At 44.1% G+C, this 14,681-nt stretch overlaps 2 protein-coding genes across 2 annotated transcripts; both read right to left on the bottom strand.

The window, feature by feature from the left end:
• Window positions 1-3,378: 3,378 nt before the first annotated feature.
• LOC116816492 (olfactory receptor 6N1-like) lies at window positions 3,379-4,341 on the bottom strand. Its single transcript, XM_032765758.2, has one exon. It carries the CDS (start codon window positions 4,339-4,341, stop codon window positions 3,379-3,381), a length of 963 nt encoding a protein of 320 aa, XP_032621649.2.
• Window positions 4,342-13,366: 9,025 nt separating this feature from the next.
• Window positions 13,367-14,329, bottom strand: LOC116814576 (olfactory receptor 6N1-like). Its single transcript, XM_032762304.2, has one exon. It carries the CDS (start codon window positions 14,327-14,329, stop codon window positions 13,367-13,369), a length of 963 nt encoding a protein of 320 aa, XP_032618195.2.
• Window positions 14,330-14,681: the final 352 nt, after the last annotated feature.

Genomic DNA, 14,681 nt, shown 5'->3' with positions numbered 1-14,681 from the left:
GGTAAGCCCCACCCCCAACTCAGGGCTCAGCCTCGCTCCCAGCACACGGCCCCTAGCAGCCTGCACACACACTCACTCACACACAAACTCCACAATACAATCCACAAACTACAAAAACCTGCTCCTCCAACAGAACTCCCACTGAAACTCCCCTGTTAGCAGCTGTGGTTGCTGGCTCCTGTGCCCTTATGTAAATTACATTGTTATGGGATGAGAGGGAAGGTCCTTCCATGTATTGAGAATTGGTTAAAAAGATAGGTAACAAAGGGTAGGAATAAATGTTAAATTCTCAGAATGGAGAGGGGTAACTAGTGGTGTTCCCCAAGGGTCAGTCCTAGGACCAATCTTATTCAACTTATTTATAAATGATGTGGAGAAAGGAGTAAAAAGTGAGGTGGCAAAGTTTGTAGATGATACTAAACTGCTAAAGATAGTTAAGACCAAAATAGACTGTGAAGAATTTCAAAAAGATCTCACCCAAAACTAAGTAATTGGGCAATAAAATGGCGAATGAAATTTAATGTGGATAAATGTAAAGCAATGCATACTGGAAGAAAAATAACCCCAAATATACATACAACATGATGGGAGCTAATTTAGCTACAACTAATCAGGGATAGAGAATAAGAAGGAGAATATTTTATTGCCCTTATATAAATCCATGGTACTCCCACATCTTGAATATTGCGTACAGATGTGGTCTCTTCATCTCAAAATAGATATACTAGCATTAGCAAAGGTTCAGAGAAGGGCAACTAAAATGCTTAGGGGTTTGGAATGGGTCCTGTATGAGGAGAGATTAAAGAGGTTAAGACTTTTCAGTTTGGAAAAGAGGAGACTAACGGGGATATGATAGAGGTATATAATATCATGAGTGATGTGGAGAAAGTAAATAAGGAAAAGTTATTTAGTTGTTCCCATAATATAAGAACTAGGGACCACCAAATGAAATTAATGGCCAGCAAGTTTAAAACAAATAAAAGGAAGTTCTTCACATAGCACACAGTTAACTTATGTAACTCTTTGCCTGAGGAGGTTGTGAAGGCTAGGACTATGCACTGGAATGGGTTACCTAGGGAGGTGGTGGAATCTCCTTCTTTAGAGGTTTTTAAGGTCAGGCCTGACAAAACCCTGTCTGGGATGATTTTGTTGGGAATTGGTCCTGCTTTGAGCAGGGGGTTGGACTAAAGGACCTCCTGAGGTCCCTTTCAACCTTGATAATCTATGATTCGATGATTCGATGATCAGAGAATTTAAAAGAGAACTCGATAAATTCATGGAGGTTAAGTCCATTAATGGCTATTAGCCAGGATGGGTAAGGAATGGTGTCCTTAGCCTCTGTTTGTCAGCGGCTGGCAGGGATGGCAGGGGAGAGATCACTTATGGAATGTCAGGGATTGGATATTTACATGGATATCAGTAATGTCCAGAGCTTTCATAATTAATGACAACCAAGATTCTGGAAAGGATATTAAATCTCATACTTCAGAGCTTGAGCCAATCTCTAAGTAACAGAGACCAAGGTGAGAACTATATGGAGGGCAGATTATTCCACCTCTGCCTCCTATGGGATTCTTCCACCTTCCTCTTAAACATCTGGTTATGGCCTCTGTCAGACAGGATATTAGACTAGATTGACCTAGTGTCTGATCCAGTCTGGCAGTTCCTATGAAAAGAGAACAGGTAAATCTGGGGTCATTCTCTTCAAAGCACAGACTAGTATCTGAGTTCTGTAATACTTGAATAAGATACTAGTTGAAGAGGGCACATTTGATAGGATCTATCTCCATCCACAAGAAGGCCGTCCTCCCTCCCCACCCCCACATTTTCTTAAATTATTTTGATATTGTCTCCATACAATATATTTCTGTTGTCTATAGATCCATTCCATTTCTGTATCACACAAATCTCCATACACCTGCTTTTGAGAAATTAGTATACAATTATGAAGTTCGCATTTTTTTAACCCAAGTTTTCTCAGATGAACACAAAAAAAATATTGTTTTAGCTTTTTGGCAGGAAACCACTTAATTTATTTATTATTAGTTTGGTTGCAAAATAGACTGGGAAAACATTATTCTCAACCCATTTTTGGGTTGTTTGGTTTGATTGCTTTTATGGTAATGGTGTGTGACCTTTTTAAAAAGGGTCCCACTTCAACCTATTGTTCAGCTGACTAATGTTGGGTCTCTAAATCTTAGTTGTGAATGTTGCCCAAAGTGAAGTATTGATTCCTTATGTAACCCTTCTTCCAGTTGGAGTCAGCAGCAACAGGGCTGGGTTCAATATCTAATGCTTCCTTTCCAATAATACAACAAAAGACAGGCTTCAGCCCCAACCCAGTAACCTGAGACAATTACACATTACCCCTTGGGCATCTCTAGAGGCAACATTTCCCCTGTCACAAACACAGAGTCTGAGTGCAGAAAAGAAAGTTTTAATAAAAAGAGGGAAAGTAAGCCGGCATTAACTTGGGAAAACACTGCAAGCAGGTTTGATAACATAAAACCATGGGGATGGCTAGACACCGTGTCCTGAGAACAAGCCCTCTTGGGACATGCACTCATTGCAGTGAGTTTTGGAGAAAATCATTGTAACAGGCCCCCTCCCTTTGAACTGATCTGTGCAGTTGGTAGCAGCAGAGCAGCTGGTACCCTGCAGGGCCACATGCAGAGTCCCTCGTCAGTGACCATTTGAAAGACCTGGCCCCAGAAATGGCCTCCGTTCTCTGGGTCCCCTGGCCAACGTCCAGCTGGGTCTTGACAGTCCCAGTGTCCCTGGCTTGTGAGTCTTCCTCTTTGTTTGGCTCCAAGGGACCTGTGAGCCTGATGCTGTTGCTTTGCTGGAGCTGGTCACAGCCAGGTTTAGTACAGATAAGAGGTATAAAGCTATTCTTGGTGAAGTGTCCAGAAGTCATTCCTGACACCTGGCTGTTCGTCAAAGGAGAGTGGACATGCACCACGCCTTGTAATCTGAGCAGAGTCCCCAGGCATTTTAGACAAACTCACTGATTAAGATTAAACATTAAGCTAAATTAATTAACTACAGAAAAATAGTTAACTAACACTTATAATCACTTAAAATCTATCTCTGAACTTTATGCCTAGGAAATAAAAATTAAACACGCATTCTAAAGCCTAAACTTCCTCAGATTCACTAGGATTTGAATCAAAAAGATTTTCACACCCCACTGGATGTTGTGGCCAGATCATGACCTTACATATGATATCTTACAAGCATGCTTTTTATGAAATATCACAACCATATACAAAAGATGAATATGGGAGTTACAGGGGGCTACTGTGAGGTCCAGTGCATCAAAGGCTCATTGCTTAAATCACCCGGGCAGCTTTCAAAATCTCAGGCTATATTACTGTCTCAGAGTCTCTGCATGTTTTTGTGAAAGCCACATTTACCAACTGCTTTGCTTAAGGCTTCCTTGACCTCTCTGTTTCTCAGGCTGTATATGAGGGGGTTTACCAGGGGAGTTAGGACTGTGAAGCAAAGAGAAAGCACTTTCTTCAGATCTCTGAGTGTATCACGTTTCGGTAGCATGTAGAAAATCATCATGGTTCCATAAAAAATTGTCACCACCATGAGGTGAGAGGAGCAGGTAGAAAAGGCCTTTTGTCTCCCGGTGGTGGAAGAGATTCTCAGGATGTTGGCAAGGATAAACACGTAGGACGTCAGGGTTAGTAGGAATGGAGGCAAGGTGAATACACAGGCTAGTATGAAATCCACCAATATGCTCAGGTGTGTGTCACTGCAGGAGAGTTCCATCAGTGGGATGGGATCACAATAGAAATGGTCAATTTCATTCGGGCCACAGAATGTTAACTGTGATAGGAATAAGACAAAGATTGTAATAGCCAAACAAGCATTTAACCATGACCCAGCAGCCAACTGGAAGCAAAACCTGTTATTCATAAGAGTTGAATAGTGCAGGGGTTTACATATTGCTAAATACCGATCATAAGACATGGCTGCTAGGAGACAGCATTCTGTACCTACCAGAGCAGAAAAGAAATACAGTTGTGAGAAACAGCCATTGAATGAGATGGTTTTGTCCCCAGTCAGGAGACTGACCAGCATCCTGGGCAGGATGGTGGAAGTGTAGCAGGTCTCCAAGCAGGACAAGTTCCCCAGGAGGAAGTACATAGGGGTGTGAAGGTGCTGATCAGCCACAACTATTGCAGTGATCAGCATGTTCCCGGCCACGGTTGCCATGTAAATCACTAGGAACATCAGGAAGAGAACAATTTGTAGGTCAGGGAGATCCGCGAATCCCAGAAGGATAAATTCTGTGACAGCCGTTTGGTTTCTCTGGTTTCTGTCTGCCATGGGTTGAGTCTAGGAACAATAAAGCAAACTGTGCAATTGAATTAGAAGAACATAGAGCTGAAAGGTAATCAAGCCTTTGGAATTAATTCCACAAATATTCAGAAACTCTCCACCTTCTCCTGGCTACCGGATGAAATTTTAAGGCTAAATGTTGACTTCAGTCAAAGTGTAAAGAGTCTCAGTTGGAGAACAGATCTTTGTATCTATGTAGAGCAGCCTCTCCCATATCAGAGCAATGACTAATATAACAGTCCATTTCTCTGGCAGCCGAGTACTGATACAACAGGTCAGACTCTTTCTTTATCTACTATTGTATCCCATCTGGTGACATAGTGAAGCTTAACTCACTCACACTCACACTCATGCTCGTCACCCCAATCGGGGTATAGGCCGCCAACCACAGATCTCCAGAGTCCTCTATCCTGGGCCATTCGCTCTAGCTGGTTCCAGGTATAATCCTCCTGGTTGCAAGAAGGGTAATCAGCTTAGTGGCTTCCTCATGGCTTTCACCACCCAGAGTCATGCATCTTCGAGTTGAAGACCCTTCTTTTTCCAGGGTAAAAGTCTCTGTTGTCTCTGTTGTTGGCGTTTCTGTAGCAGGTTGATTTTTTACGGAGTGGAGTTGCTAGCCCCACGCCCAACCCTCCTCCTTTATCCTGACTTGGGACAGGCAGATGGCCCCATAGGACCTCTCTGGTGGAGTTAGTGAAGCTTAACAATGATGCTTAAATGCAGTATTTCACTTCTGGCAATTGCTAGAATCGTGCCATGACTTAGAAGTCAAAATCAACAAATACATCAACTAAAACGTTGAACTGAGATTTCCAGAGCAGACTATTTTCCTTAGGCATCGATCTTCTGTTAGAATTAAAGGAAATTAATCTAACAAAGTTCCTGGTATATTCAGCATTTCAGTGGCCTTTAAGAGAAGGAATAATTCCCACCCTCCTCACAAGAGATCACTTTATGCCATAAAATTATGAAGAGGAGGAAATTCTCCCTTAGTTCCTGTGGAGGTGAAGGTGACGTGGTGAGGGACTGGCGATGCCTTTTCTGTTTCCCGACGTTCACTATGTAGCAATAAACAAATACAGCTCTTTGGAAGGTGGATGTTAGGAAGGGACAAAAACCAGGCTGATGTTAAACCCTAACTGGAGAGTGACCCTCTCCAGACCATAATGATTGTGGGATGATAACACAAGAATGGCACTGGGGGGAGGACCCTGTCCCTGAACTCAGAGTCTAGGAACAATCTGGGATGGGTCACCTAGGCTGGTAAGACTATCAGCGTTTGCCACCCCATTAGGCACACAGTGAGCCAGATTCTCAGCTGATGTAAATCAAGGTAGCTCCATTTGTATCATCAGGGCAGATCCCCAACTGAGGACCTGTCACAAGACATGGATCTCACGCTCCATCTCTATGAAATGGTGCTATGAACACTGACTGGCACTGCGGTGGGAAGGTGAGACTAAAACTTCTAATATTCACCTGAAGAAGAGCTCTCTGTAGCTCAAAAACTTCTTTCCTCCACAAACAGGAGTTAGTGCAATATAAGATATTATCTCACCACTTTGTCCATCTAATATTCCCCTAGCACATTCATGCCTTTGTTTGGTGGTGGTATAGGAATACAGTCAGGAAGATGGTGCTCATCTGTAACCAAAGCAAAGCCCAAGCTTGAAGCAATGACCTACTGGCCACCAGGACATAGGTTCATCAGCTAAGGTTCTTGTCTCTCATCTTTCTGCAGAAACTGGATTTTCTCATTTGAAGAGACCTGCAGTTACATGAAGGGATGAGCAGGTGCATTTGATCTACCTTTGGAAAATGAGCTTTTCCTTTGATTTACAAAGTCTAAATGCTGCCTCATACTTGTATTCAGTCTTCATACTTTTTAATATGGTCCCACTTCAGCATTTCTCCCACTTGGTTCATTTTGTGTCTCCAAAGCTTTGTAATTAACAATGACCAATGGGACTTGTACAGTGTGACTTGTATAATTCCAACTTTTTTAAAGTCTAATGAATCTATGTGTAAAATATCAGAGGGGTAGCCTTGTTTGTCTGGATCTGTAAAAGGAGGAAAGAGTCCTGTGGCACCTTATAGACTAACAGACATTTTGGAGCATGAGCTTTCATGGGTGAATACCCACTTCCTCTCACGCATCCGACGAAGTGGGTATTCACTCACTAAAGCTCATGGTCCAAAACGTCTGTTAGTCTATAAGGTGCCACAGGACACTTTGCTGATTTTATGTGTATAATATTTGAGATCATGAACAACCACCAGCTTTCATTTTTGGGAGATGCCTATCCAAGGTGATGGCCTGTTATAAGGGCAGCTATTTTCAGAAATGCCCACTAGATGGCAGCATATATTGAATATTATTAAAGGGGTGGTCTAAGTAGATCATATCACCCTTACAACATGCTTTCACTTAGATAAGAAAAACTAAATGCACAACTACAGAATGTGGGAAAAATGGCTTGGCAGCAGCACTCCTGAGAAGGATCTAGGAGTTGTGGTACATCACAACCTCAACATGAGTCAGGAATGTGATACTACTGCAAAAAAAGGAAATGCAATTTTAGGTTTCATTAACAGAGGCATAACATTCAAGTTTCAGGAGGTGATAGTACTGCTCTGCTTGGCTCTGGTTAGGCTTCAGCTGAAGAATGTGTCCAATTTTGGTCACCAATATAGAAAAGATGTAGATAAACTGGAAAGGATCCAGAGCTGAGCAACAAAGATGATCAAAGGGATGGAATGCAAGTCACATGAGCAAAGGCTGAAGGAACTGGGTATGTTTAGTTTGGAAAAGAAGAGATTAACGGGGGGACACGATAGTGCTCTTCAAATACTTGAAAAGCTGCCATAAAAAAGATGGAGAAAAGTTATTCTCTCTTTCCACAGTTGGCAGGAGAGGAGGCAATGGGTTCAAACTGCAGCATAACAGATTTAGATTAAATCTCAGGAAAAAATTCCAAAGTGTAAGAACAGAAGGACAATGGAACAGACCGCCTAGGGAAGTCATGGAATCTCCTTCACTGGAAGTTTTCAAAAGGAGGCTGGACCGCCATCAGTCTTGGATGGCTGAGACTCAACAAGTCCTGCATCTTGGCAGGGGGTTAGACTAAATGACCCCTGAGGTCCCTTCTAACCCAATGATTCTGTGCTGCCACCTAGTGCCCATATTACAGTATAACTTTCCTATGATTTTATTAGCTACTGAAATCTATTGGTCACTAATCAGTATTTCTGACACCCTCCGGCCCCCATTTCCTTTACTCTGCTTCCATCTAACGTCTATTTCCCAGAATGACAGGCTGTTACTCTACTCTCCTCCAGTGGATTCTTCTCTGTGTAGCTGATTCTTTCCCATTTTTGACTCTCATGTCCCCTAGTCTACATTATTTACAACCTATCCAAGATTTACAACCTATCCTAAAAGACGATCCCTCACTCTCACAGATCTTGGGAGAGAGGCCAGTCCTCGCTTACAGACAGCCCTCTAATCTGAAGCAAATACTTACCAGCAACCACATACCACTGAACAAAAACACTAACCCAGGAACCTATCCTTGCAACAAAGCCTGATGCCAACTCTGTCCGCATATCTATTCAAGTGACACCATCACTGGACCCAATCATATCAGCCACGCCATCAGGGGCTCGTTCACCTGCACATCTACCAATGTGATATATGCCATCATGTGCCAGCAATGCCCTTCTGCTATGTACATTGGTCAAACTGGACAGTCTCTATGCAGAAGAATAAACGGACACAAATCTGACATGAAGAATCATAACACTCAAAAACCAGTAGGAGAACACTTCAGCCTCTCTGGCCACTCAAGAACATACCTGAAGGTGGCAATTTTGCAACAGAAAGTCTTAAAAAACAGACTCCAGGGAGAAACTGCTGAGCTTGAATTGATTTGCAAATTAGATACCATTAACTCTGGCTTGAAGAGAGACACTATTACCTGAAGGAAATGAGCAAGTACATTTGTTCTACTTTTGGAAAATGAGCTTCCCCTTTGATTTAAAAAGTGTAAAAGTGCGGCCTCATATTTATATTCAGTCTTCAAACTTTTTTATAAGGTCCCGCTTCAACTTTCACCCATTTGGTTCACTTTGTGTCTCCAAAGACGAGTAGGAGAACACTTCAACCTCTCTGGTCACTCAGTAACAGACTTAAAGGTGGAAATTTGGCAACAGAAAAGCTTCAAAAACAGAATCCAATGAGAAACTACGGAAATGGAATTAATTTGAAAACTAGATACCATTAACTTGGGCTTGAATACAGACTGACAGTGGCTGGGTCATTATACAAATTGAATCTATTTCCCCATGATAAGCATCCTCACACCTTCTTGTCGGCTATGTGAAAATGTTTTACTATATGTTCCATTCTATGCATCTCATGAAGTGGGCTGTAGCCCAGAAAAACGTATGCTCAAATAAATGTGTTAGTCTCTAAGTTGCTACAAGTACTCCTGTTCTTTTTTTCAAAAGCTTCTGTCATTCACCAACAGGAGTTAGTGCAATATAAGATATTAGCTCACCCACCTTGTCCCTCTCATATTCACAAAGCACATTCATAGAGGTATAGAAATACAGTCAGGCAGATGGTGCTCACCTGTAACCACAGCACAGCCCAAGCTTGAAGAGATGAGCTCTTATTTCTTAGCATTTGGTAGTCAGGATTCAGGTTCTTCAGCTGAGGTTTTTGTCTCTCCAATTTCTTCTTCAAAAACTGTGTTTTCTCAGTGAAGAGACCTGGAGTTACCTGAAGGGATGAGCAGGTGCATTTGATTTACCTTTGGAAAATGAGCTTCCCGTTAGATTTACAAAATGTAAATCCTCTTTCATATTTGTATTCGGTCTTCACCGTTTTTGGTACAGTCCCACTTCAACCTTTCTCCCACTTGGCTCATTCTGTGTCCCCAAAGCTTTTTTGCTAACAATGCCCAGTGAGACTTGTACAGTGTGACTTGTATAATTGTATCTTTTATTAAGTCTAATGATTCCATGTGGAAAATAATTGAGATCATGAACAAATACCAGCTCTCATTCTTGGGAGATACCTGTCAAGATGATGGCCTGTATAATATACTTGCCCTACGCAGTTATTAATATTCAATCTATGCTGCCACCTAGTGGCCGTTTTTCTAGTATAACTTTCCCATTGTGTTGGCTACTAAAATCTTATGATCACTACTCAGTATTTCTGACACCCCCGATCAGTTCCTCTCCTCTGTTGCCATCTATTGTTGATTTACCAGCCTGTTTCTTTGCCCTCCTCTATTGGATTCTTCTTGTTGTCATAGCTGCCTCTTTCCAGTTCTTGACTCATGTTAACTGCTGGCCATTATTTAGTATAACAGCCTATTTCTCACTTCCCAATGTCTGCCAGTATCCATAGTTCATCACATATTGCAGATTTCCTCTTCTCTTCAGGGCCCATTCTTCACAATTAATAAACCATTATTGAACTTCACCTTCCTTTCCACTTCCCTCAGATGGTCATTTGGCAACATAACATCTCCTTTCTTGTCCTTGCACTTTGACTGCTATCCACTGGGCAACATCCACTGCATCTTTCCTTTCCTCTGCCCTCTAGTGACCCTAGAGAGCATAATCACACCTTTCCTTATTTCTTATCTACTGCTAGGTGTGTGCTATTCCAAAGTAGAGCCACTGAGAACCAAATTGTAGAATAGCCTGATTGCAACATTAGTGGTTGTATTAGAGAGAACCCGAGACATAAGGTCTAAGGCCTGAACAGAAGTCAGGCCCATCTGCTGTAAAGCAAAGTGAGGCTGTGAGCCAAAATCAGGGTGTTACTAAGCATTCTTGCTGGCAGGTTCACTCTCTGATTTATGAAGTTGGCAAGAAGAGGGCTGGCGTTGCAAAAACAGAAGCAGTCCTAGGCACTAAGCAGTCACATAAACACATTCCAGAGGGATGGTACCAGAACACCCGGATATCAAGAATGGTAGAAGCAGGACCAGTGCCAGAGTTTTTGGAGCTATAGCTGCACGGCTATTTCGCCGCCCCGCACGCTGCTCCCGCAGCTCCGGTGGACCTGCCGCAGGCGTTCCTGCGGAGGGTCCGCTGGTCCTGTGGCTCTGGTGGAGCTGCCTCAGGCATGCCTGCGGGAGGTCCACCGGAGCCGTGGGACTAGCGGACTGTCCGCAGGAATGCCTGCAGCAGGTCCACCGGAGCCGCCTGCCGCCCCTCCGGCAAAATGCCACCCCTCAATAATCCTGGCACCCTAGGCGATTGCCTAGGTCACCTAAATGGAAGCGCCGGCCCTGGGTAGAAGCACATTCCTCAAAGATAATGTGGGGTCTGTTTCCAATGGAAATGCATAGATTGAATTTACCATGATAGGACACCAGTGGATCTCCAGGCAGAGCTTCTCATAGTGTTTAAGGGAGTTAAGCATCCATCTTAAGGATTTGGGTGCCTAACTCCTTAGGTCCCTTGGAAGGTAATTTCTGCAGAGCTGAAGTCCTACCGTTCTCAGTGGTGCCCATCTCCCCTGTCTCTGGCCAACTCCTGACATGCTCCCAGTGACTGAGCCAGTACTGCCATTTTGACATCACAGGAGTTCTACCCATTGGTATGTAGTAGCCACATCCTCTCGCCATAGGTTGCCTCATGCCCCAAGGAGAGGGCCCTGCATACAGCAGAGCTGTCTAAGGCACCTGGGGCTGGCGAGACACCGTGCCCTGAGAACGACCCCTCCTGGGACGGGTGCTTGTTGCAGTGAGGTTTGGGGACACTCATTGCAACAGTTCCCCTCCCTTTGAACTTCTCTGTGCAGCTGGCAGCAGCAGAGCAGCTTCTGCCTTGCAGAGGCACATGCATGGTCCTTCATCAGTGATCGTTTGACAGATGCGACACCAGGTATTGCCTCAGTTCTACGTTTGCCCGGGCAAACCCCCTGCTGGGTTTGGACAGACCCAGTGGACCTGGTTTGTGAGTCTAGTTCTTTGCCCAACTTCCCTCCTCCAAGGACTGGTGATCCTGGTGTGGTGGCTTTGCTGGAGCTGGTCACAACCAGGTTAGCCCAGATAAGAGCTATGAAGCTGTTCCTGGTGAAGTGTCCTTAGGTCACTGCTGGGGCCTGGCTGTTTGCATCCGGCCTGTGTGAGCACAGTGAAGGTGGTGGATTCAGGGCCGCTCAGAGGATTCACGGGGTCTGAGGTCTTTGGCGGCAGTAGCCCCCGCTTCAGCGGTAATTCGGCAGCAAGTGGTCCTTCCGCCCCAGAGCGGAAGGACTCCCCGCCGCCAAAGACCCAGAGCAGAAGAAGATCCGGGGGCCCCAGGTCTGTGAGAGTTTTCCAGAGCCCCCGGAGCGAGTGAAGGACCACCACTCCACAAGCCCCGAAAAACTCTTGTGGGGGGCACTATGGTGGCCAGGGCCTGGGGCAAATTGCCCCAATTTCCCCCCCTTCTGAGCATCCCTGGGTGGATTTGCAGAGGCAGATGACGGCAATAAGCAGAATTTCAGGCATGTCAGATTTCTCAGGCTTACTTCCCTATCTCTGCTGCCCCAGGAGTTAGTATTTTTATTATCCAAACATTTATTTTGATTAGAAATGGCTTTTTTATGGAAATAAAAAATTGGTTAAAATTGTCTCCACTCTGCCTGGTGCTCAGTTAGAAAGTCTATGATGGGACCATGGTTATGGCCACCTCCCAACCTGGTTAAAAGGACAATACTGACCTGAACTCTATTTGGATTCTCCATTGTGTCCTTAGGGGCATAAGAAATGACATGTAGCTACAAGCATGATGAAGTCATCCTGTCACATATCCACAGGTCCAGTGCTCTTAAACAGCTCTGGAAGAGTCCCTGGGAGAACCCCTTCAGGTTGTCAGCCCCCTTAGGGTCACACCCTCACTAGGGTAGGCCTCTTGGCTTCATCACCTCCTGGAACCTAATGTAGCAGCCTTCAGTACCCCTGATCCTCACTCTGAGCTCCCCTCAGTGAGTCCACCTGAATTGGACACATGGGGAAGACTTGCACACCCAAAGGGGGCAATGCACCCCTGCCTTCCTGACTCAGGAGTGACTTTCAGCCAGGCTTGTAAAAGCAGGACGGTTTATGAGATGTCTGGAACACAGCATAGAAAGTCTTTCATTAACATAGAGAATGGAAAGTTACATCTGGGTCAGTCCCAAAGCCCAGAGCTCTGTGATCCCTCTGTAGTCCCAGTCCAGAAGCTTCTCCCTGCCTCCAGCAGTCCACACTTAAGAATCCCTCTCCAGTCCTTTGTCCTCCATCTTGTCACATCCAGCTGGCTTCCTGCTAAGTGTGGGCCATCCATGGTCATTTGTTGCTAGGCGGCAAATGTCCGGGCAATTGTAGTGTCCATTTGGTTCTGGAAGTCTCCATGGTCATGGGTACCCAGGCCCAAGGCAGCTAGGCATCGGTCATACCTTTGTCTCTAAGTCTCTGCAAAGAGTAAACAGTCCTTTCCCCCACCTAATTAAATATGCACCCTATAGGGGAAACTGAGGCACATACACTATTCATATGAAACATTATGAAAAATTCCACTTCATCTGAATTTGATTACAAGACTTTATTATCTAACATATATGCTAACGATGAACAGGGGAGGTACACAAAGATTTACTTTCATGTTTAGTGGATTTTGTGCCTTACACAATGTTTGCTCTGCCCAGTTTTGGACACTATACACTCTTCTCACATAGGATGAACTGCCAACATCATGGAGAAAAATACAATAATATAGTGTGTATCAGTGCTGAACATGAGAGAGATAGAGCTGTCCGCAATGGCAATTTCCTATAAGTTGTGTTACATGGACACAGCGAGGGACCACAAAAACTGTCTTTGTAACTCTATGCTGATCATCTCCAATTCTTTTTCATTTTAGTGCTGAGATTTTTCAATGGGACTTTTCAACTTAATTTTAATGGGGAATGATTGCTTAAATCACACAGGCAACTTTGAAAACCTCAGGTTAAGTTATTATCTCAGAGTCTCTGCATGTTTTTGTGAAAGCTACATTTACTGACTGCTTTGCACAAGGCTTCCTTGACCTCTCTGTTTCTCAGGCTGTAGATGAGGGGGTTTACCAGGGGAGTCAGAACCGTGTAGCAAAGAGAGAGCACTTTCTTCAGGTCTCTAAGTTTATCACGTTTTGGTAGCATGTAGACAATCATTATTGTGCCATAGAAAATTGTTACCACGAAGAGGTGAGAGGAGCAGGTAGAAAAGGCCTTCTGCCTCCCGGTGGTGGAAGGGATTTTCATGATGGTGGCAATGATACACACATAGGAAGTCAGGGTTAGTAGGAATGGAGGCAGGGTGAATACACAGGCTAGTATGAAATCCATCAATATGATCAGGTGTGTGTCACTGCAGGAGAGTTTTATCAATGGGATGGGGTCACAATAGCAGTGGTCAATTTCATTCGGGCCACAGAATATTAATGATGACATGAATAATATAAAGATGGAAGTAGCCAAACAACCATTCAACCATGATCCAGCAGCCAAATGGAGGCAAAACCTCTTATTCATAAGAGTTGAATAGTGCAGGGGCTTACATATCGCTAAATACCGATCATAAGACATTGCTGCTAGGAGATAGCATTCTGTAGCTGCCAGAGAACCAAAGAAATACATTTGTGTGAAGCAGCCAATAAATGAGATGGTTCTGTTCCCAGTCAGGAGACTGGCCAATAACCTGGGGAGGAAGGTCGAGGTATAGCAGGTCTCTAAGTAGGACAAGTTGCCCAGGAAGAAGTACATTGGGGTGTGAAGGTGCTGATCTGTCACAACAAGCACCACAATGAGAGTGTTCCCAGCCACAGTTGCAATATAGATCACTAGGAACATTAGAAAAAGGAGAACTTGAAGGTCAGAGAGATCCCCGAATCCCAGGAGAATTAATTCTGGGATGGTCATTTGGTTTCTGCATTCTGTGTCTCCCATGGGTTGAGCCTAGGAACAAAAAAACAGGCTGGGCAATTCAATTGGAAGAACATAGCATGAAAAGTTAATCAAATCTTGTGAATTAATACCATAAATATTCAGAATATTCCCTTCCTCTCCTGGTTACAGGTTGAAATTTTAAGGCTAAATGCAGCCTTCAGAGCGAAGTGCCAGGAGTCTCAGTCGGAGGACAGAACATTGGTACCCATGTAGAGCACCCTCTGCCATATCAGAGCAATGACTAACATAACAGCCCATATCTCCGGTAAAGAACTGGTCTGATCTGTCATATCAGTATTGGGTTATCTATTATATCTCACCTCGTGACATACCAGAGCTTAACAACTAAAAT

Source organism: Chelonoidis abingdonii, unplaced genomic scaffold (genome assembly GCF_003597395.2).
Source record: "Chelonoidis abingdonii isolate Lonesome George unplaced genomic scaffold, CheloAbing_2.0 scaffold1936, whole genome shotgun sequence".
Classification (NCBI taxonomy): Eukaryota; Metazoa; Chordata; order Testudines; family Testudinidae; genus Chelonoidis; species Chelonoidis abingdonii.
The sequence above is the reverse complement of the archived record's forward strand: the minus strand, read 5'-3'. Positions and strand labels throughout refer to the sequence as shown.

Excerpts from the sequence above, each read along its gene's own strand:
- LOC116816492 (XM_032765758.2), bottom strand. The coding sequence starts at position 4,341 with ATGGCAGACAGAAACCAGAGAAACCAAACGGCTGTCACAGAATTTATC.
- LOC116814576 (XM_032762304.2), bottom strand. The coding sequence starts at position 14,329 with ATGGGAGACACAGAATGCAGAAACCAAATGACCATCCCAGAATTAATT.